The sequence below is a fragment of the Electrophorus electricus genome, chromosome 3 (assembly GCF_041902795.1).
Source record: "Electrophorus electricus isolate QZ-2024a chromosome 3, ASM4190279v1, whole genome shotgun sequence".
Classification (NCBI taxonomy): domain Eukaryota; kingdom Metazoa; phylum Chordata; class Actinopteri; order Gymnotiformes; family Gymnotidae; genus Electrophorus; species Electrophorus electricus.
In genome coordinates, this window is record NC_137499.1 from 32,667,805 (window position 1) to 32,690,258 (window position 22,454).

Sequence of the window (22,454 nt, forward strand, 5' to 3'; positions counted from 1 at the left end):
ATTTTAGTTCTAAAAATGTTTAAGATGTGGACTCTGCAAGTGCAGGCCCAGCACCCAACATTTGTGTGGGTCTGAGTTTCATAAGATCTTGTGGTGTTAGTGAAACAAACATGCTGTTGTGTCTGACGGCCACTAAATATAGAGGCTACCCACAGACTGCTCAAAACAAACAGCCTGTAAGGCTAAACCTGAAGACCATTTCTGTGGATTAAAACATTTCTCTCACAAGCTCTAAATAAATGTTGCTTGTAAGCTTGTGTTCCAGTGTTTAAATTGTTAATGTGTATTAAGAGCTTAAACCAACAAAACAAATCACCAAATTTGAACATGGGTTTTTTCTAAGCTCAGGTCTGCAGTATAGAAGTTAACCAACCAGCCTATTCCAGCTTTTTCAGTGTGTGTCCTGCACATGTATGGTGCATGTGAGGCTACACTATAGAATGAAAGCTTCACAGAAGAGTGTGATGCAGCTGAAACATCATTGCTCTATAAATGGCAAGTGGTGTGCTGGCCCAAGGCAGCAGACACACCCTTGGCTCCACACTTACCACCACCCCGCATCCTGTCACAACCAGCAGACCAACAGCTGGGCTCCTGATTTACCCTAACAGTGGGCAATCACTTTATTTTTTTTTGCTTAATTCATAAAACATACACACACAAATGGAATTCACAGAGCTGGGTGGCACCCCAAACAATGTGCCTCTTATTGTCCCTAAAATAAAGTGTCAAAAGTAAAATGCTACCCTGGAACAACTGGAATTGCACCATCCAGATTGTCAAGATCTTCTAAAGGGATTCTCGGCAGATTTATTTTGGCTATTCCTAAACTGCAATAAACCATACATACATAAATCTGTCAATATTTTGTTTAAAAGAAGAGACCCACTCAGATTGTATATTTACCTAAAAAAAAAAAAGTTTATTTTACATGTAAATTTTTATAAATATTGCAAATGGATACTTAACATATCAGTAACATTTATATAACACTGTTCCTCTGGCACATAAGGAAAAATAACATGGTCTTAAACATCACAAAATGTTTACATCACAAAAACCAATCTGTAATACCTGCTGCCAAATAGACAAGGCTAATGAGATGAGTGACGCCTCTGGTTCCATGTTATCAGAAAGAAAGTAATAGCTCTGACCAGAACAATTACACATTTTGAAACAAATGAGACTTTGGTTAATATATATATTTAAGAAATAATGTTATTTGTTCTAATCTGATGTATAGGTTTTGCAAATGTATGTTAAACATGGTTTGAGCTTTAAAAGGCTAAAAAGTCCCATCATCTTACAAATACAAGCTAGTCTGAGACTGAAGTAGACCAATGACTGCAAAGAGTCAATCACAGCTTTTCACCAAACCAAAGCCACGGTGCACTTAATGCAGATGACTGAAAGGTAAATATATACCTTAATAAACACTGATTTAAAAAAGTTACTTAGTATACATCTTTTCAACCAGAAGAGCGAATTGAGACTTCACCTTTGAAGGCAGTAAGAGCAGTTCTCAATTTGAAAACCCAGGTCTCAATTTGTTGGAGGAACCTTGCCACTAGAGTCTTTGGTAGATTTAAATGTCAACTGCTATCATCTTAAAGATAGACAGAATCTTAATATCAACTCAAACAGTATGCTGATATTAGGGAGAGACATTTTTCCCTTTGCTTTAGTACTCAGTACTTGCAGTGCCTATATCTGAGATCTTCACCTCAGAAGCCTAAAAGAAAATGACCAGATAATCCAGTTAGGAGGAACCCTCAGCATGCAGTCTTTACAGCTCTCCATTGCTTCAGCACCTGGCCGTGGAGCTCCTGCCACTGCTCCCGGCTTCGGTTTTGGCTACCAGAAATCGCAGGCAGTCTCCTGATGTCCAGATGATTTCCCTGCCACTGGGACAAATGAGGGGTTAGGGTTATGGGAGCATGGGAGGGATATTTTGGTCTGGATTGTGGTAACTGATCCACAGTGCCAAAATCTCCTGTCGCATCTCAACTGAGAAACCTCAAGCTTCTTCCTGTAGGCTTTTATTTTGGCCAAGGACAGGCCAGGCCAGGCCAGGCCAGAAGAGTACTCATTCATTCCTTCATTTATTTATTTCAAAAGGTTTCACTAGGTCAAATGGCAAAATAACTTAGCTGTGTTAAATGAAGCTGTATAACTTTCAAACTCACCAAAAATTATACCTCGAACTTACAGTACATAGTATAGTGACTAAATAAAAAGAACACCCTGAATAAACTCCCAACAAGGCCCTTTTATAAGGCTGATGCCTGTATTGACAGTTAGTGCTGCCTGAAACAGTATACTTACGTGTGGTAGTCCAAGCCCACAAGACTGATTCCATTCACAGCCAGGATACGATCACCTAGTCTGAGTTTTTGACACTGGCCGGCAGGCGACTCTGGCACCACTGACTTTATATAGATTCCACTCATCCTCAGAGGGGTTTTCTATATCCAGACAATACAAGCAGGCACCAAAATAAGGACCTTCAGTAGAGAGTAAATCTAAGCACCTCATATATGATCCTGCTTCTAGTTTCATCTGCCCTTAACAGCAAAGGAAAGCTAAAAAGGATCTATATAAACAGCTATATACTGTAAAAATTGTACCATCTGGTTTTTAAAAAAGTGCATCTGTAGACAAAATATAATGAGTAGCTTAAAACACTGTTTTATTGTCCTTTATTAATTAGTAGGTCATTAGAACAACGTATTCTTGTGTACCTCACTGTCTATATTAAATTACATTTATTAGAGGTTCTGGGAAAATCAGAGGACCACGTCACTCTCATTCATAATCTCAGTACAGCCACCATTAAAAGAACCTTGGTGAGGCCAAAGCAAAGCCATTACCACCCACTGAGCAATTTCCCATAAAACCTGCCACCACCATCAAACCCCCATACCATGCTCCTCAGTCAGCAACCACAAAGTGCTTAAAGGGCCACAGCAGGGGAGTGAAACAATGCAGCAATTTTTGTCTACACATACTTTACCAATGTACTGGCCCAACCTGCCATTATTTTTAGGTACAACAACTGCTGATTGGTCTAGTTTTGGAGTTATTAAGGTGTTGGTGATTGCTTGCAATCACAATCAGATGGGCTACACATAAGACTCAGACTGAAGCAAGGCATGTCCACAAAATTTGCAGACTGGCAGATGAACTACATTAATCACCATATTAAAACACAAAAGTAACCCATGTATGGTTTATTTATTTCTTTGCTTTCAAGCCACATAAAAAAATGGATTATTTATCTGAAAAGGAACACTAATAATGGTGAAAACATGTTTTATCTTTTCAAAACAAAAACATTCTCCTCACCAGTCCATCCACAAGTGCCAGGCCGAGGCCATGAGGTCCTCTCCTCAGCTCGATGGTGAACACCTCATCTTGTTCATCCTCATCTTCCTCTTCATGCTTTCTCCTGAGGTCTTCACTTTCTGTAAGAATGTTCCCCACTGAAGAAACAGCACACAAGAAGCAGCTAACTATGTGAACACACCATATTCCTTTATATGATTTGAAAATGTAATTATATATTTGAAATTTAAGTACAGTTGATTGACTAAAGATGTGGTCACCTGCCTTTAACAGTGTTGAGAGATCGAACTGAAAGATGATGAGGGTGTTTCCAATAAGGAACACATTATGCTTGTTTTGTAAAGACAGGTCAACAAAGTAGTTGACTGCCCCTTTGTATTTTCAAGGAAATCTCATAAGTCCTGTTTCATATTTTAAAACAAAGAACCCAACCAGCCTACAGAGAGCCTTTCCAAAAGCTCTGGTAATTTTCAAACCATCAGTCACACAAAGATGCACTGAATCAGGCCAACTGGAACACAGGGGGCCTAGTCTGCCCCACCCCTAACACTCCATCCGCTCCCCAAGCACAACAGCACCGTCAGCAACAGTAACACTCCACCACTGAAGTGTGTTCACACCCTACTACCTCTAACAATGCCTGTCCCATTAAGATTCCACCCAGCAACTCGACTGTAAAAGTCCCATGACGCTTTAACCACTGCTCTTTTCGCTCCTGACATCACCACCTTGCTGTAATTCTTACTCCAGATTATATGATTAGCCTAGCTACCAGAATAGTGTGATGTGTTATTAGGGTAAACCAATGTAGTTGAATGGGAGTCTCTGATACTGAAGGGGTGCAGACCTAGTCCACAGGGGGCTGTTGAGAGTTGGGAAAAAGTAAGATGAGTAACGTTCAGCTCTTTTCTGTGTACTTCTGGTTAACAAGTTGGAATGTCTAAGAAAACAGAGGGCAATTATTCGCCTTTAACGTCAATGAATTGGGGTCATAATCTTTTATAAAAGAAAATTGACCCATGACCTAGTTCAAGGGAAGTCCCCTGTGACCATACGTAATGGCTAATCCCCTCTAGTCATGTGCTGAGGGGAGCGGACATGTTGAGTCTGAACTATTTGGAAAGGCTTTCTATGCCAACTTTCCATGTGTTACCTAAATGTTTTCAACCTAGAGATTAAAGATGGCCATATATATATATATATATATATATATATATATATATATATATATATATATATATATATATATATATAGTGTGTGTTTATTCCAGATGCCTCCTGCTGAACAAAAAAAGATCTGTTCAGGTCCACATCCACACTGTTAATCATTCTTTAATGTGACAGAATGCACTGGTTCACAGAGGGGAGAGCTCAACCCATGGTGATATGAACTAATTAGGCCCTCTCTTCATGCTCTCAGCCTCCTCAATCATAACACCAGTCAGGCCAGAGCACACAAAACCCCACTTTCATATCTACCCTGCTGCACCCGCATGACCTCACTACTCTGGCTTCCAAAAACAACAGACCTGAGGAGGAAACGGCCCATCCTTTGAACTTGGGTAACAACCCACAGTGCGAGCATGCCTGAGGCACTCGCATCAAGTCCAGCTCGAAAGTGAAGAGAGAGCTGGCAGGGGTGTGGGAGACAGGCTCACGTTAACCATTAAGTCAGCAGTGGCCTGAGGTCAACTCCCTGTTCAGAGTGCTTCCCTAATGAGTTTCTGTGTAAGAAATCACCATAGCAGCTTTAATGACTCAGAGCAGTTATAGTGTTTTTGATCTGAACCTGGTGTAGATAGATCATGGGTCTTTGCATCCACACACATCACACGCAAAATTGACCAGGCTACCTTCCATGTGCTGGCCAGCCTGCAATGCTGCCTCCTCCAGCTCAGCTAGCTCCAGGCCCTGCGGTGTGTTGGGTGGGGTGAGCAGGCACGAGGGGTCCAAGGCCAAGCGCTTGTGGTAGCCCAGGTCCGTTTCCCCGGGCAGGCTGCTCTGGATCTCCAGGCTCTTCAGCTTCTGGGTCAACACTGCTTCGCATGAACTCAGGTCGCCATGGGACTCCCTGACCTGAGGGGGAGACCCAGACATGTACTGGGGCTCCTCAGTTTCACAACTAAGGTGAACAGTAGGTCCAGAGCTTGAGACCGGACTGTGCCACTCTGGTTCTGAGCCTGATGGAGAGGAGAGCGACTGCACATCCTTAGTAAGTCCACTGCTGGAGCCCTGATTGAAATGAGCACACACAAAAAGCACATTCAGAATACTGGTCCAAAGCCACCATCTATAACAAAACACTATAAATGTGGATCCCACAGATGGGGGAAGTTTTAGGAGTCAGCAGGGGGAGAAGGGCACCTGCACAGATTGTTCATTTTGTGCCTGGCTGTTGGCGGCAGCATAGATGAACTCCTGTAGGCACTGGAGCTGGGAGAAGAATGTGGGCTCAGTGATGGGCTTCCCCAGCTCCAAGTGAAAGTTGCTGTTGGGCAAGATGAGTGGAGGGTGGTTGTCGAAACTCTCCAGGATTTCAGCTAGAAGAGAACATGAGCTGCAGATTGGAATGGACACCGGGCTCCACATCACCAGGTTTGAGTTAAGGGGTGGCAGAGGGATGGTTTGACTGAGTCACTAGCTGCATTATAAAATGGTTTCTGTACAGGTCTTTACTGTTGATGACTATGACAAATTCTTATACAAGGTAGATTGAAAGATTACAGTAAAGAAAAATGATGCCTTGACAATAAATACACCAAGTGAGACATGTCCCCATGTAGATGAAGCTCACTGTGCAACCAAGAGGACAGTGAGAGGCTGGGTGTGAAGGATAAGAGAAAGAGAGAATGAATTAAAGAGTAAGATAAGAACAAGAGAGATTCTGTATGAAGTTCTGGCAGAAGCTCATGCCTCTACACAGTTTACACTGGCACAGATGTACGTGTGTATTTTGCACTACTCACAAGTTCGGAGCGCAGCGTCTGCATCCTCTGGGGAAGGGGTCCAGCAGGGCGGACATGCCCTGCCTGGGTTATATTCTCTAAGCATGTGATGAAGCTGTGCTGGGTTAAGGTGGATGAACTCGGCTCTGAGAGATGCCCAGGACGCCTACACATACACATGCACAGGCATACACACAAAAGAAAAACAGTAAGCAATGAACTACTCTTTCATTTGTTGATTTTAATACATGAATCTACCATGCAGTGACTATACACTCCAACACAACTTTCCACACATTCACGGATAAGGGATGAAAGGAAACAATATACCTACCCAAGCTATTTCTAACCAAACAAAACACTAAAATGCCACATATGAAACACTACCAGACAGCTCCAACAACAAAAGGCAGGGTGCAACAAATCTTTCTGCACTTTCACACTGTATTGTTACTTAAGGAAAGTAAATGACAGCGTACTTAGAATGAGTACTCTATCCACACTCACAACATAGCCTCATTATAATTATAATCTAACGGAACCCAAAACATCTTCCAGGACTAATCTGTAATCAAGCGGCCACTACATCCACAACCTAAAATCAGGTTGTCTGTGGTGCCTTTGCTGAGTGTTCAGAGGTCTATTCAGACCCTAACACAGTTTGACCTTAAACAGATAAGGTGATGACAGGGCAATTGATCAGAGGAGCAGGGCCACTGTAGGAAGACCCATCATGCTGCCTCCCAGTATATAAGTGTGGTTCATAAGTTCATAAGTGTGGAGGACTCCTCCTCGCTGGCCGTTAGAAGGGAGCCCTTTGAACACAGGCTTTTCCTGCCAAACACTTTCATGTGTGTCCATGGTGCATTAATGAGAAAATACCCGCATTACCTCTTCTTCAGATGAATTTATGTTTACACCTGACAACAGAGCATCCACAGGAGCTGTCCCTTTTCTGCTGACCTTAGAGCAGCTGTGAGCTTCCACTTATGTAGTTGAAGGTTGAGATTTGGGTAAAAAAAATACTACAGCCAGTGCACATGGACTAACCCTATGATAAGGATCAGATGGGCACTCTGGCTAAACCTCAGCGCATCACTGGCAGATGCCAAAAGAGGCAGCTTAAGGAGCTGAGCAAGGTGGGGCAAGAAATGGCAGCTGAGAAAAGAGGCAAGCACAAGTGGTTGAGCAAACCACAATGTGGGCCCTGGTGCCATGGGTGGAACACTTTATATAAGTCTCCTAGCAACTGCCCAACTCAGCTGGTATTAATTCTGAACTGAGCAAGCCAACTTGTGCTAAGATGCAGCAGGGTTCAACAATAGCGATTGCACGAATTTTGGGGGCAAGTAAAACGTGACGTTGGGACAGCAGCATGAAAAATCACTTGCCCGATTGGGCCAGTTCATTTTGGGTTGGGTGGCGCAATGTGTTAACAATGTGACTGACATAAAACTCAACTCAGTTGAAAATTGAACCCTTTGTATCTGTTGAAAATCTACGTAAGAGCGTGGTGTACAGGAAAATGGCAAAGTGCAAATATGAAACAAAGCGAGTCAGCAGCTTCAATTCCCCATGGTTCGATTTTGACCTCTGTACCCGAGTTGTTCTGCAAAGTAGGGAATATCCTAACAAGCCAGACAAGTCACTTTTCTTTTTGGTTGGAAATACAAATGTTTGCGTGTCTGGACATGCATACATAAGTTGAACAGCGAAACCGATTCTAAGTTGACAAAGTTAGTCACAAAAGCATATCACAGGGTTGAAAGAAAAATATGTTTCTTATGAAACTTTTAGTTGTAAATAAACAAAAGTAAGTAAGTTAAGTATATTGTCAGACTGTACACTTATTTAAGAATAAGTTAACCAACTCAACTAAATGTACTAACTGTGTGATTATTTATATATGAATAACACTAAAATACAAAGATTTGATTCGGGACAGTGAATTGGTCTGTCGCTTGCTCCAACAGGCAAGTTGGAAAGAAGTTAATGCTGAACCCTGACATGAGGCTGTACTGGGTAACATGATTTAGAACAACAGGTGACATTGCAATGAATAAATACACATATTGCAGTGCTCAGACCATTTTGTAAAAACGTGTACATTTGTAAAACAGGTGATGTTCTTATGTGGTAAATAAGTTCAAATGCCCAGACCCACATTTATTCCCACATCAGACATGCAAACTGACGTCCTCCTAGGAGGTAGCTAACTAGAGTTCACAACTGTTATTTTACAGTTGACAACTGTTTTTCAGAAGTTCTGGCCAATAGAAAGAGGATATCGGATTTGCTGAGCTAATGTCATAAGTCAGGGTCATTAACACCACAATATCTTTTACAGCACCTTTTTGCCTGAGTGCGTGTGAATAACAATGAAATGGCAACAGGTGGGGGCAAAAAAAAAAAATTTTTTAAAAGGACCAGCATCACTCCGTCTCACATCTGATGCCTCACTCTTACTGCCACCCACATTACTATATACCTGCCATAGCAGTGTTGCGTCAACTAGTACTGAAGTCAAACCTTAAAAAATACTCCTGTTTGACTGTAAATCTTCTACCAGTTCAGGATATGTCCTGATGACGTGTATTTTTTTATTTTTTTTTTTTACGGCCCTCTTAACGACCATATCCCACTGTGATGTCTGTTCTGTAGGGGTCATAAGTAAAGCAAAACTGCACAGGGTAACTTCAAGTGTGACAATTAAAACTGTCATCTTCCTGAGAATTTCAGGACTAAGAAAGGATTAATGGGGCTTTTCACCTTTTCCCATATTTGAGCTCACACACACACACACACACACACACACACACACACACACACACACACACACACACACACACACGCGCGTTTAGGTTCAAATGTCAAAAAAGGTGAACTTCCCCTTTAAGTGCTTCATTAGCTCCTCTGATATGCAGGTGATGAGTCCAGATGGTTTTTTCACCTTTATATTTTTTATTGCAGAGAAAGTCTGATGATTAAGGTGAATAAGCTGTGTTTTTAGTTACATCACATATAATCCTGGTCTAACACTTCATGGGGAACTACACAAGCTACATGACTCAGCATGCCCTGCTGATGTTTCACTCAGATGATACGAACTTGAATGGGTTGCCAGCTCTTAATTTTGGCACTTCCAGCATTCTGCATAAGTAAACCGCCCCACAGTGAACAAAGAAAGTGTTAAGAGTCACAGGCAAATAAATATGTATGGGCATTGTTATCTGATTAACTGGATTGTTCAGTCACATTATACTGAACTTGACACCCTGTGCCAACCTCTTTGTTGATGCAACAGGTTTGCTCAGCAGTGCCTGAGGCATTAGCCAACTTCTGTTTTCCTCAAAAGCTTCAAGGACTTTACACCGTTGTCATAGGATTATATATTAAACTAACCATAGGCCTGCCTGGACTCCCACAACCAGCTGAGTGGAAAACAGGCTACAATATGATAGACTATTCACTTATCAAAAAGCTGACATCTCATTATATGATTCAATTCCAATCACCGTATTCATAGATAGTTTGTGGAAACCAAGCGGAGTACATCAGGTGATATAAGGCAATTAGTGTGGCAGCAGTTTATGCAAGTGAAAACTCCAGAACAATACCCAAACTTCGAAAAAGTCTAACCTGTAGTAAGGTCTCCTTAGGGCTGGCCAGCAGATTGACAGCTGAGGAGAGTTTCTGGAAGAACTCCGCAGCCAGGTCACCCAGTCCAATGCTCTGGGTCCAGTCCATTAGCAGATCCAGGTTGGCCCGGATCTGCACCCCTCTGCACCACTGGTAGAACCCATCTCCAGAACCTTCACAAAGAAGCAAACTCACCCATCAACACTGTACACAGAAATCAGCAGTCACTTTGGTGGATTTCAGAAATGCTTAAGTGAGAAGCTATAATCTGTCCTACGATTTCATAGTTCAATAAGTGTGCCACAAATAACTGTATGCTAAAACTGTTGTTCAAAGTTTACTTGGCACATACATAGTCATACATGGTATAACTGGCAGTGAAATGTTTTTTGTAACTGCTCTGTTTGTGGCTGAGGAGAGATGCATGTTGTTCTAACTGGTCCCACTTTCTAGGACAGTATAGTGTGTGCCATAGTGCTGACCTCTCTCCATGAGGATGTTGAAGAGGGAGGCATTGGTGAAGAAGAAGAGGTAGGCCAGGAGCTGTGAGGAGATCTCTGCATGCACCTGAAAGGAGCTAAGTAGCTGTAGTGTCTCCTTCAGGACATCCAGGATGTTGCAGACTCCCCTGGGCATGCGCAGCTGCCCACTCTCAGAGAAAGGATTACTGTCCAGCAGTCCTGGCAGCACCACGTACAACCTCTGAGCACAGAGCACAAGACGCAGAGTGGCGGTTGTAGACTGCATGACGTGCGACACATTATAGGCATATAGCTATGCATAAGATGTAGATATAAATTATAAAGTATAAATTATTTACTCTCATTAAAAAACTGAAAACAAACAAACAAAACAACTTTGGCAAATGCATGTATGATCTGAATAAGATAAAAATACATCACAGTGACAGACGCACAACAGACAATTAACCGTATACTAGCAGGCTGACGTTCACAGCAGTGCAGTGTGACGCAACATTTGCAATGGAGCAGCTTCTCATGCTCTGCCTGGGCCCACAGGAAGCATGACCCAACCACTTCCTTTGCACAGAGATATACGTCTGGAAATGGATGCTGGAGAATGCATCAGCCATAACAGTTTATTGTTAACACTGCACTGAGAGTCCTGCGAATGGCCAAGATAAGACACTTCTCACCACAACACTTGCGTCCCGCTGATTTAATTACTGCATGCCCCATTGCTCACAAAACTGCAGTGATAACCAATAAAAGCTACAAAACCAGAGTGTAATCAGACTGGATCCTGGTGGCATCTTATCATAGACTAGCAGGGTTTTTCTAATATATGTGGGTTTAGTAAGGTTATTGTGAAAGAGGAAGATCCCAGAGTATACAGGAAACATGTCAGGAAGTTCTGTGTTTAAACACATGGCTATAGCCCACAGAAATGTGACCTAGAGCAAGACCCAAGAGTAAAAACCTGCAATCAAGAACTGCAGACGTTGCTTGCTGTTAGGCCACACATTTTAACATGAAAGTGGGAATTCACAGATTAGCGTGGGAGTGGAGCTTCTGCCACTAAGCATCTAGAAATAGGAGAGGAGTAAAAACACTCAGAGCTGCAAACACTCCACTGAAAATAAAACACTATTCACCGTATGCAAATGATGCATTTGGTTTTATTTAATATCTACCACTTTAGCTGCGAAGTTTTCAGACATCCTTGGGCCTCTACACACTGGCTACACTGGTGGCATTAGAGGTCAGCGGATAATCTGTCCTGGACAAAAGGTTCCATCCCACACCTTTCCCTCACTGACAAATTCCTCCACTTTTGTCCCAGACTGACATCACCACATCTCTTAGTCAGGTCTATGTAAGGGAAGCATTAAGAAGAAGAAGAACTCCTCAAAGGGCTCAATGACTCTTGGGAGTGTTTTGTGATCTAACCATTGAAATCACAATAACCACACATTCCTCTTGTCCCATGAGATATGGTGTACCACAGGCAATGTTTGGAGCTAACACACTAATTGCATTTCAGTACAAAAGAGAAATTAAAACGCTGATGGGAGACGTGGAAAAAAATGGTCACAATCATGAACTGGGGGGAGGGGGGTGCGTAGACATAGTGAAACAACTTCCTTAACTTTATAATCTGCATTTGAAGTACATACTACATGTGAAAGCATTTAAGCATTTTATATGAACACTAAATAATTTCTACTTCATCCCCAAAGTCTGGTGGTGAACACTGGCAGTTTTCTTTCTTTTTTGAAGGCCCATATGTCATTGAAGAAGTGTTTTTTTAAGCACATGATATTTAATGTTTCCAATTAACACAAAAATCCTCACTCACAATGATACAGGTCTTTAGTACTTTGGCACTGTCTTCAGCCAACACCAATGAGTCACTCTGCTCCTGGTTTATAACCTCCAGCCTCAGAGTTTTTATTTCAGGTAGTCACACACACCAGACACACCACATGGAAGGGGAAAACATACATTTTCAAGCTATGCTGACAATACACCTATGAGTTAAACATTTTCACCATGAAATCACCAATTCTTCAGTCATTTTAATCTCCCCAATGGACATTACGTGCATATTCCCCTGTACTGACTGGCTGTTGATGACAGCCACTTTCTTCCTGAGCAGGAAACAGTGTGTGGGCTTGGGGCGCAATTCCAGATCTGGGTCCGGAGGCCACAGCTGCTTCCCCACGAAGCGAAGAGCGCTGGGTCACTCTGTCCTTCCGGCTTCTTCTACTGTGAGCCCTTTCCACCCTCCCGTCATGCCTCACCAGTCAGGACAGACCAGGCCGACATGTTCGCAAACACATGCCAGAGCTACTTGAGAACCCTGTTTTAAGATTTTATAGTGCTGATGGTGTATAGAGTTACACCAACCGCACTATAAACTCCAACACATCTTCAACATCGTCCTCCTTGCTCGGTTGACAAGTTAATTTATGAGTATTTCAGTCAGCTTAAAGATTCTTAGGCTAAAATATCTGTAGGAGGCAGGTATTCAAGTTTAATCACTGAAGCTGTGAGGCAGTACCAGCATAGTAACCAAACTCCATCATCCTGTTAGGCGAGTGTTGCTCAGAGCAGGCGTGGCCAACTATATGCAACTCAGAATTGTGCACCCTTGAGTAAGAAATGTCATGATTCTAGGATCCCTCCCTGGTGCTTACTGTTTAGCCTGCAATTTAAGCAATAAACTAAAGGAAGCTCAATTCTCAAACAGTCAGCTACCCTAATTAAAATCACTGAGAGCACAGAGTAATATTTCTAATTGACAATGTGACCATGACTCTCACCATCTTCAAGTGAAAGGATTTTGCGCAGATCTGTACAAAGGCTGGGAAAATACAGAGAATATGTACTTGTTTTCGATTCCACAGAAGGAGAGGAACAAATACTTTCATACACCCACCCCAAGGAACTGAGGATGGGCCAATCCTTGCTTTTCTATTGCCTTATGACTATTCTCTGTAATTCTCACAATAAGTAAAGAACAGTGTATACACTCTGATGTCCTGTTTCAGATATTCTGTATACAGCCTCTTCTCCCATCAGGTCTACACATGAAGAGCTGTGGTGAATTTGGCTACAGGTTTGTGATTTACTGAGGTCAAAGATGAAGCAGGATTCGGGAAGAGAGGTTTGTGTGTGGGTGCGTGCATCTAGAGGAAAATGAGCTTACTTTGGTAAGGTAATAGACAGTTTGCTGGAAAGTGAACATGATGACTTCCTCTAGGACCGTCATGGCCTCTTCACTGGCAGTGCGAGTAGACAGGATCTGAGAATGTAACGATTCTACAAATAGAAACAAACATCATTGCTTCAGACACAAAAATCACATAAAACAACTAAATATCCCAGCATACATTAAAACCCAAATAGCCGTCAGCTGTTTTGTCTGCTGTTTACAAGAATAAACAGCAGACAAAAAGTGTGGGTCGAGGGCAAGAGGGGTTAAAAGGCTGGAGCACCTTTGGCCTGCTCCTCTTCCTGGCGCGTCCAGGGAAGGAGCAGCGGCACCTCGTGCTGGATGAAGTGCAGCAGCTCGATGGAGTTGGCCATCCACAGCACCAGTTGCTGCAGACTCCGAATCAGCTCAGCCGTGCTCGATGGACACAGCTCCTTTGCTTCCAGCTGCCTGTCCCCGGAGCCTCTGCAAGACAAAGGATCACATGCTTCATACAGTCTAGAAGACCCATACCACAATATCCACACATATAACAGTGGTAATGAACCCTGCAGACAAGAGGGACGTAGAAAAAGGAGCTGAAAAGCTTGTGGTTTTATTCTAGTACCCGTTTTACTTTCATAATAATTCATCCCACCCTTGAGACAATAGCAGGCCATTTGTTCATTGTGACAGGACAGTAAATATATCTAGAAAGAGTGCATACTGCTAGTCCATGGGACTGTGGTAAACAAAGAAAATGGGGTTGGGGAATGGGGTCCTTTTCTTACAAAAACCATATTAAACCAGTTAGATACTTTTGTTTCGACACTTTGATTTACATTAAAGCGCTTGCGCACACACACACAAAGCTGAATCAAGGGAAGTTAAAATCATAACACCACTGAAGTTCATTTTGCCCCGAGTGCTTCTGTTCCAACTGTTAGTGTTTTCACGTCAGCCGCAACATGGAGGGAAAATCAGGATGTACTGTGACTAGACAAAATGGCTGATAAAGTACCACCTATTGGCTCTCGTCCTCACATAGCATACGATGTGCTGCATCAGTAACAGCCGGAGCAGCTCTCAGCTGGTTCTGTGCTCCGAGCACACTAAATTACTATCGAGACAATCAGAGACAAGTGACACTGCATATGCCTGGGTCACAGCTCACATTTGTGAGCCTCAGTTAAGAAGCCATAGATTGGCTTACAAGGGACACTGGGGTACTTATATCATACTAGTAGCTTTTATTTAACTGTTATTTGAGTGGCATGTGAAATGAAAGGAGAGCTCACATGTCTGGCTGAAGCACAGCAAGTTCTTTTGTCCTCTCCTGTAAGGGAAAAGGAAAATAAACACGTAAAGATGGTGCTCAAAATTGTTACAGCTCATAACCACTTGAATGATATAGCCAAGAACAGAGAAAACAGACCCTAGGAATGCAGTCATCTTAAGCCTATGGAATGATAAAATATGCGCTTGGATTCTTGCTTCTATTTTCTAAATTCTCACTCACCCACATTGTGAGCTGGATCTGGTTGGCAATTTGCAGCAATAGCTTACGGAAGTGCTTCATCTCAAAGCTTGCAGCAGAGTGCTGGATGCATAGACAGAGCAGGAAGGCTGGAATGAGCTTGGGCTCCTGTCCCTCAGGATCTACCATGGTGAGGATCTTTTCCAAAACATGGTCCTCTTGCTCTAGTTCATAGGGAACGGAGAGTACCCTGCCCTCCTGGTCCCTCCAGCGGGCTGCCACTCTCCTGTGGCTCCTGGGCCTTCTTATGGAGGAATCACAGGTTTTACAGGGCGATGCTACTGCAGGACGGCACAGGTTGGCCATCCAGGAGGGTGTCTGCTGGGTGCTGGGGGCAGTGGGGTCCTTAAACATGAAGAGATAATGCTGACCAAGGCCCACTAGGTCACCTGGGAAAAGCTCGGCCTCGTCCTTTAACAGAACACCGTTGTGGGTGACTGGGGCTCCATGGAGGGGCTGTAGCAGGGTAAGAGTCCCCCTGCCACTGCTCTCGGTTGGGGGGTTGCCAGAGTCTAGGCGCCGCACGCAGCAATGCTGGGGCAGAATATCAGGGGCGTAGAGCAGCACATCCACTTTCAAGCTCTCCTCTTCCTCGCCGGGCTCCCCACTGCAGCCAAACACACAACTGTTCCCGTTCATAAGGTAGATGACAAAGTCCTAAGAGGAACAAAGGCACAAGACACTTTTATACAAACCTGTTTCAGGTGACACCAGATAAAGGGAACTGAACACAATCCGAACCGGCAACAGAAGCCAAAAACAAAAGACGACTCATTTTCCATCTCCACTATGGCATCTATGAATGGAGCAGGCTACTTTATGGCAACAAAACCATCTTGGACCCAACAGGGTACTCAGTTACTTCAGGTACATTGTAAATAATTGTGAACTAGAACAGAAAATGTTTGAAAAACAAATTTAGCTATTACCTGACTGATACTTTTTGCTGCTTGTGGCTGTGTCTTTTCAGAATTACACATTATAGAACTAATTAGCATATAGCTGTGTTAAATTCGTAATTTAAGGTAACCTCTCATGAATACCAGCTATGTCTTCATTATCTACTGATTGAGTTTTGCTTCACTCCTCATATTAGAAATAATTAAAATATGACACTATGATATTTCCAAATGAGAATTAAGGGACAAAGTAAACCTACCATCTCAAGGGAAAACAAAAGAAAAACAAAACAAAACAGTAGCAGAAACGGTTCACATGATTGACCTCAGCGTAAGTACACAAGGCAGAGGACTACCTGTACAAAATTACAGTAGCCAGGGCGGCCTTATACCTCTGGAATGTTAACTACTGTTTATAGTAACATGGGCCTTTAGACAATATTCATGGGCACATAATCATAACAACCAGCAGCCATGTTATTGCTTTCTCTGCTCAAAAATAGGCACAAATGATCAGGTGCATTCAACAGCAAGTTTAAAACAAATGCATCGCTGAGGAGAACGTGATATTGGCAAAGAGTGCCACTTTATCTCTGGGAATCCTTGCTGCAAGCCAGGTTGTGCACCCCCACCCATTCTCTCTCACACCCAAACGCTGGCCTGCACACTCAGCAGCATTCACAATGAATAACAAACAGCCCAGCGCCAACTTCCTGCTTCTGCAAATGGGCTTGGCCAGGCATCAGACTATCACACTTGGGCTTCGCTACAAAAAAGAGAGTTCTATAAACAAATGAATTACCAGGAAGACTGATGCCATCAACAAAGGAGTTTGAGCTCATAAAGTTACCCCAGTTTGTTTTCATTAAGAGAAAATAATGGAGAAGTGTATATGTAGCTATGGTGTACAAAATGTATTTGTGAAAATGCTTTTTGGCATCTGCCTGATTTCCCTCTCCAAAAACTTTAATCTTTTGTCTTGAGCTCCAACACATACAGGATGTTCTGTTTATGAGTTTTGTTGGAGGCCTGATGTGTGTACTGAGTTCATGGCAGTGGTGACTGAAGTGGAGCGCCCCACCCGAGACACGGGTCAAACCCAGAAGCCCTGCAGATCACCTGTGAACCTTACAGCATCTCATCTGCATTAATCTGCTCAATGTAGCTAATCCATCTGAAGCTCCTTCATTTCCACCATGCACTACAGCAGCTGGCTCACTGCTCCTACAGACACTATCAACTGGCTGAAACCTACAGGTCAAACATCATAATTTCAGTCAGCAACAGAGTAAATGTACAGGCAGTTTATGCTGTTGGGTAAGCTTGCTGGTTCACAACAGGTAAACCAATTACAGAATATCCCATTATAGGACATAAAAACAATCAGCAGAGACGAAGAAAATGGTGACAAAGCCCCATGCCCTTTGAATGGGATCCAGAAAACTAATCAAACTGTAAACAAGAGGCAGGGCTAAAAGACTACTAGACTGCGGTTAAGGTGGGCCTCGCTGAACACAGAGAACCTTACTTGTCTGTGGCTGTAGCCCTGCAGCAGGAGAAAGTAGGGGAAGTCAAACGGCAGGTGGACTGAGTACTGAGTTGTGTTGTCATCACTGCTCTCCGTCTCCTCCTTCTCCGTGCTGAGGCCACGTGTCTCCACATCTGGCTGCTCCTGCAGAACACCCCTGGGGATCTTGCAGGTCTCCTTGCCCAAGGCCGAAAGGTCCATGTCACTCAGGCTCCTCCAGATGCCTAGGCTATCCACCTCTCCATCATTGCCATCCACAAAAAGTGAGGTGACCCGTGGGTGCAATTTCTGAAACTTGCAAACCTGAGCATTGAGGCCTGGAGGAGAACAGAGCAGGGAGGTAAAGAAAGAGGCTACAGTACATGTAGGGAGAACTTATGTTTTCAGTCCAGGGAGAAACATCTCTGACTAATAATTATGGGTGGCTTGTGTTTGAAATGTCTGTGTTCAAGCAGATATTTTATATTGAGCAGAAACTAGTGAAATTCTTAGGTGGAAAAAGTGAGCTCATGTTGAACAATTAAAAGAAAAATGCCTATGCTTCAAGTTTCTTTCTGATAGCTTCACCTCTAATGTCATTCATTAGTGCACAAAGCTTGCTGCATTTCAAGAAACTCATGATTATGACCAGCTAATTTCTGAAATATAAGGAAATGGCAAGCACTTTCTCAGCATTTACAGCAAAGTGTTTACCTTCCCTTCATTCTGAAGGCCAACCTTTAACCGACATAGAGAGTCCAAGCCAATGAGAGAAGCTAAAACACACTCTAGGCTTTCATACAATACAGTATACATTTAAATGGAGTGCATATTAACAAATCCAGCTGCAATTTTGCCAGTATCGCTCTAAGGAACAGCATCCTGACCTGATTCTGTCTAGCATGACCGAGATGCAGAACAAAAGAGAAAAGGACAGGAAATCCAGAAATCCGGACAACACGAGTTGGTCACTTCCATCAGAAACTACCCATGGGGACTGAATTAAGATAAACCATTCATCTTAGCTCCAGCGCCATTAAGCACTGAAGAATGCTCTGATGACCAGCCCTCACACCCAGCGGCTGTAGGGGCGTTATCAGCTGTGGAAGCAGGTGTCCGTCCACATTGTTTAGTGCGTAAGCAGCCAGAGGCAGGACTGCTCGACTGAGGGACTCTGAGAAAGCCCACGGCCCTGCACCAAAGTCAACAGTACCAGCACATTCTTCAGAGTGCAGGAAACAAGTTCTGATGCAAAGAACAACAAGTTGGCACTGCAACATGCTGGAAGTACTCAGGCACAATGGGAAAAGTCCAGTGTGAGAGCTGATAAGACCAGCCCAATGAAACATGCCTGCAAAGGACCTCTGCGACCAAGCTCTTTCCGGGCAAGGCTTCAATCAAAACATGGCAAGACGTATAGAGTTGACTAAGCTTTAACTTAAAGTCTAGCCGCAACATTATTTCACTTGCATTACCTGCAGTGATTGTCTCTCTTTGTCTGGCACTACAATCTTCAACTGTGGTTCTTTTCTGGATCTCGAACCGTCTGGAGAAGCCTTCTTTGGGTTTCCACAGTGACTGCAGCATAAGGGGCCTCTCATTGTCACCAATGACCCGAAGGCATTCGGTCTTCCAGTTGTAGTTTGCTCCTGTCTGGCCAATCACATCACAGAGCACATATGCATCTGGATGTTCCTTTTCCAGGCAGTACCTTTAAACCACACAGCAAAAATCACTGCATTGACACCACAACCTGATCTGACATTGTGATACAGAAGCAACAAGCCCTTTCTACTGAGCCCAGCTAAAATCCCAGACATCAAAAGAAAACAAAGGAAAGGGACAGTAATACTCACCTCTCCAAGGCCTCTTTAACCAGCTGTTTGGCACTGGAATGAATCGTGGCCAGCACGCTCTTGTAATTGGCCCCTTGGCAGATATCACTGCCGAATATTTTGAGGATCCCTGGGGCAGAGAGCTGGCTGGACAGCTCTGCAGGGTCGTTGACTGTTTGCAGGCCCCCTAGATGGACTCTCCCACCCTGGTCTGGTCCACTGTCCTGCAGGAGGGGACTGCGGTTAAACACGTTGGCCAGCCGGTTGTTGTGGCGTCGGATCTTGCTCTTGGCTGGTTGCCTGACGCCAGTGCTCTCCGCAGATCGAGTGGTGCTATTGGACATGTTGGACCTCAGACACAGTGGAAGATAGAGGGATAAACTTTAGGGCTTGCCAGAGCAAGGCTCATCAGCACAGTGTCCACCAACAGGACAATAAGCACAGTATTCTTTTAAAAGCATTCCAAAGACAGTGAACCAAAGACAAATTCCTTGGAGTCAAGACTAGACACTTTATTGAAAGAGGATTTTGTTTTTCTAGCCAGTACTGAAAAAATACAATATCAGCCATAGGAGACAGCCAAGTTAGAGAGCTCACAAATGGTGAAGGGTACAGTTCACATATCTTATTAGGTAGCTGGATGAAGGAATTCATATGCCCATTCTATATTATATATGCTCATGTTTATTTAAGATAATTTCTGATTCTGTTCAGTTTGGCTGATATATACCTAAGGTTTATGCTATGTGCGCCTATAATTTTTCGAAATGCCTCTGTAAATCTGTTCCGTCATGATACCATGCGTCTCTGATACAGCTCCGTGTACAAATCTATCTAAGGTAAATAAAGCATAATGAAAATAAGCAAACATAGAAACTTGCATAGGGCCTTTACATTTTTACAAAAGGTTGTCCTCCAGAAAGAGCAATTACAGAGTTCCAGACAAACTCGCAATAGCTGACATAGTTGATGAAACACTTTTAAAATCTAGGATGTGGCTAATATGTAAAGCATTTTCGCATCTGACAGATATGACTAGGGTCATGTGATAGTAAATGAAGAAGTGTTGTAGTCAAACAAAATAAAAACAAGCCAGTAAGATAGCTAGTTCTCGCAAAGAAATCCTTAAAAAGTTATTGCTTTAAAACAAAGCTATCCAGTTAGCTAATGTTAACAGTTTTTAGCCATTTTTCTCAAAAAGCCGCTAGGTTAGGCTCGTTAGGATAACTTGACTACACTGCCTTACTGAGCGCTGTAGCCAACTAGTGGGAGCAAGTTTCCACTCTACACTACTGTAAGTTAGCATTATGTATATTCTTATAATCTTAATACTCAATCTCTATAACGCTAGTCTAAAGTTAAAATTACTTACTGTAGAGATCCATTACTTGGTTTTCTCCCCAAGTTTGCGAGGCGTCTTTTCGGTGACCGGATCAATAATCCAACGGGGAATCCAAGAGCTTGTTTGGTTAACTGGCTGCTTCCTTCTTCCGAAATCATTTTCCTCGCAACTGGAGAACGTTTCTCCTGGTGTGGCTACAGAATAAATTAATGTTTTAATTATAATTATGTTTACTGTTGATTTATACATCGACTTTTCCTTAATTCTTTTATCTAGCATACCTTACCTTGTATGTAGCTCTTACATTACCCGTAGAGTACAACAATTCGAAGATTAGTCTAGGTTATCCGCACTCCAGTGTTAAACACTGCCATTCATTTACATCGAAACACCATGATGTTTACTTCGAAAATATATTACATTCCGACTGCAAGTTCAAAATGTTAAACGCAGCCAGGGTAGGTTATCCTATCTAGCTAGCGACATCCTTGAAATTATTTAACCGTGGTCCACCGGCTCTGAGATTTTCCGTCACAAATGTAAGTTAATTTCGAGTTCAGACGAAGACGGTAAGGAGAAAAGAACAAAATTTCCTTTAGTATCTGCCCGTGAAAAAGCATCAAATCACTCTAGCTATCGCGTTTAGGCTTCAGTAATCATGAGAGCTTTCCGTTGACTGGCAGTCTTGAACATAGAGCGTGAACCTGTTTAAAAAAGTCGCGTGAACAGCGCCAACAGCAGGCTACATTCGTGACGTCATTCCGAGGGAGGGGCGTGTTTACAGGACGGTGTAAGTGAAATGCATATGAGATTTAGAAAGAACAGATGTCAGGGACCATTGGAGGCCAAACGAAACCACAGTAATTAAATACGAGTCCGTTTGTTTTGGAATATACAGTATTTCTATGGACATATGGACTGCATTTTTAAGTTAAAGGTTTTCAGTTAAATTTGATGCATGCTTGCGGAAAGGGGAAGGGTGGGAAAGGATATCCCTTGACCTGGGTGTGAGAGGATTTAACAAATACGAAGACATACCATCCTCGTTACTTACTCATAAACAAGGTCCCCACACTGAGTCCAAGATCCTAAATACTGGATGTTATATTGAAAGTGTATTAATTCTAGATTCTCAAAGTGGTAGAGTACACCATCTAAAAGGTAACGGTGAATTCATTTACTATTTAGTAAGGCAAGCATTATGCATTGTATAGCTATTAAGATAGCTGAACAAAATGCATTAGAAATAACTGAAAAACAAAATTAAAACTATCAGATAATAGATACATAATTTATTTCAGAAACTACTCTTGGTACTAGCTCAGACAAGCATGAAGACAAAGCAACTAGACATCAAAGCATTCATTCAAATTTCTCTTCCTAACTGGAGATTCTACCATTAATATAATGTAATTTATTGTATTACATGCATCTTAGTCAGTTAAATGTTATTAGGAAACAGCAAAGTTCAGGGGTAAAAATCGCCTGGGTTACTTGCAGATAAGCAGGGGTTAATGTAAGCCTTCTTTAGCAAGAGCAAAACCATTTCATTGTACTGTCAATCATTTAAAAGGAGCAGTTTGGCCAGTCACTTTTATAGCTATTGTCCTACTTTTCACAGGTCCAGCCTTCCAATATTGTTTTATCCACTGTGTTAAATGCCACCATGAAGCCAAGTAATATGTTTACATAAACAACTTCATAAAAGGCAAGGGTAGTCCATTTATAATTTAATGTGGGAAAGGGGA

General features: G+C 42.7%; 1 protein-coding gene across 2 annotated transcripts; it reads right to left on the minus strand.

The window, feature by feature from the left end:
* Positions 1–683: 683 nt before the first annotated feature.
* radil2a (Ras association and DIL domains 2a) lies at positions 684–21,422 on the minus strand. Of its 2 annotated transcripts, XM_081711172.1 has the most exons (18): positions 20,993–21,422; positions 20,737–20,900; positions 19,386–19,715; positions 19,005–19,240; positions 17,551–17,867; positions 15,106–15,780; positions 14,885–14,922; positions 13,891–14,072; positions 13,602–13,714; positions 10,412–10,631; positions 9,930–10,102; positions 6,312–6,456; positions 6,070–6,165; positions 5,710–5,885; positions 5,199–5,577; positions 3,346–3,482; positions 2,326–2,465; positions 684–1,904 (listed from the first exon to the last, which is right to left on the minus strand). In XM_081711172.1, exons 2-18 carry the CDS (start codon positions 20,862–20,864, stop codon positions 1,805–1,807), a joined length of 3,585 nt encoding a protein of 1,194 aa, XP_081567298.1. In that variant the 5' UTR covers positions 20,865–20,900; positions 20,993–21,422; the 3' UTR covers positions 684–1,804. The 2 variants fall into 2 exon arrangements, with proteins under 2 accessions (XP_081567298.1, XP_026859156.2); XM_027003355.3 differs by lacking the exon at positions 6,070–6,165 and having other exon boundaries at positions 872–1,904; positions 20,993–21,420.
* Positions 21,423–22,454: the final 1,032 nt, after the last annotated feature.

Bases quoted from the DNA above. Each gene is read 5' to 3' on its own strand.
- radil2a (XM_081711172.1), bottom strand. From the start codon at position 20,864: ATGATTTCGGAAGAAGGAAGCAGCCAGTTAACCAAACAAGCTCTTGGA. The intron at 10,632-13,601 runs GTAAGCTCATTT...CTCTGTGCTCAG, and splicing joins CTGTCTATTACCTTACCAAA to AGGTTGTACGTGGTGCTGCC. The intron at 5,578-5,709 runs GTGCCCTTCTCC...CATTTCAATCAG, and splicing joins AAAATGAACAATCTGTGCAG to GGCTCCAGCAGTGGACTTAC.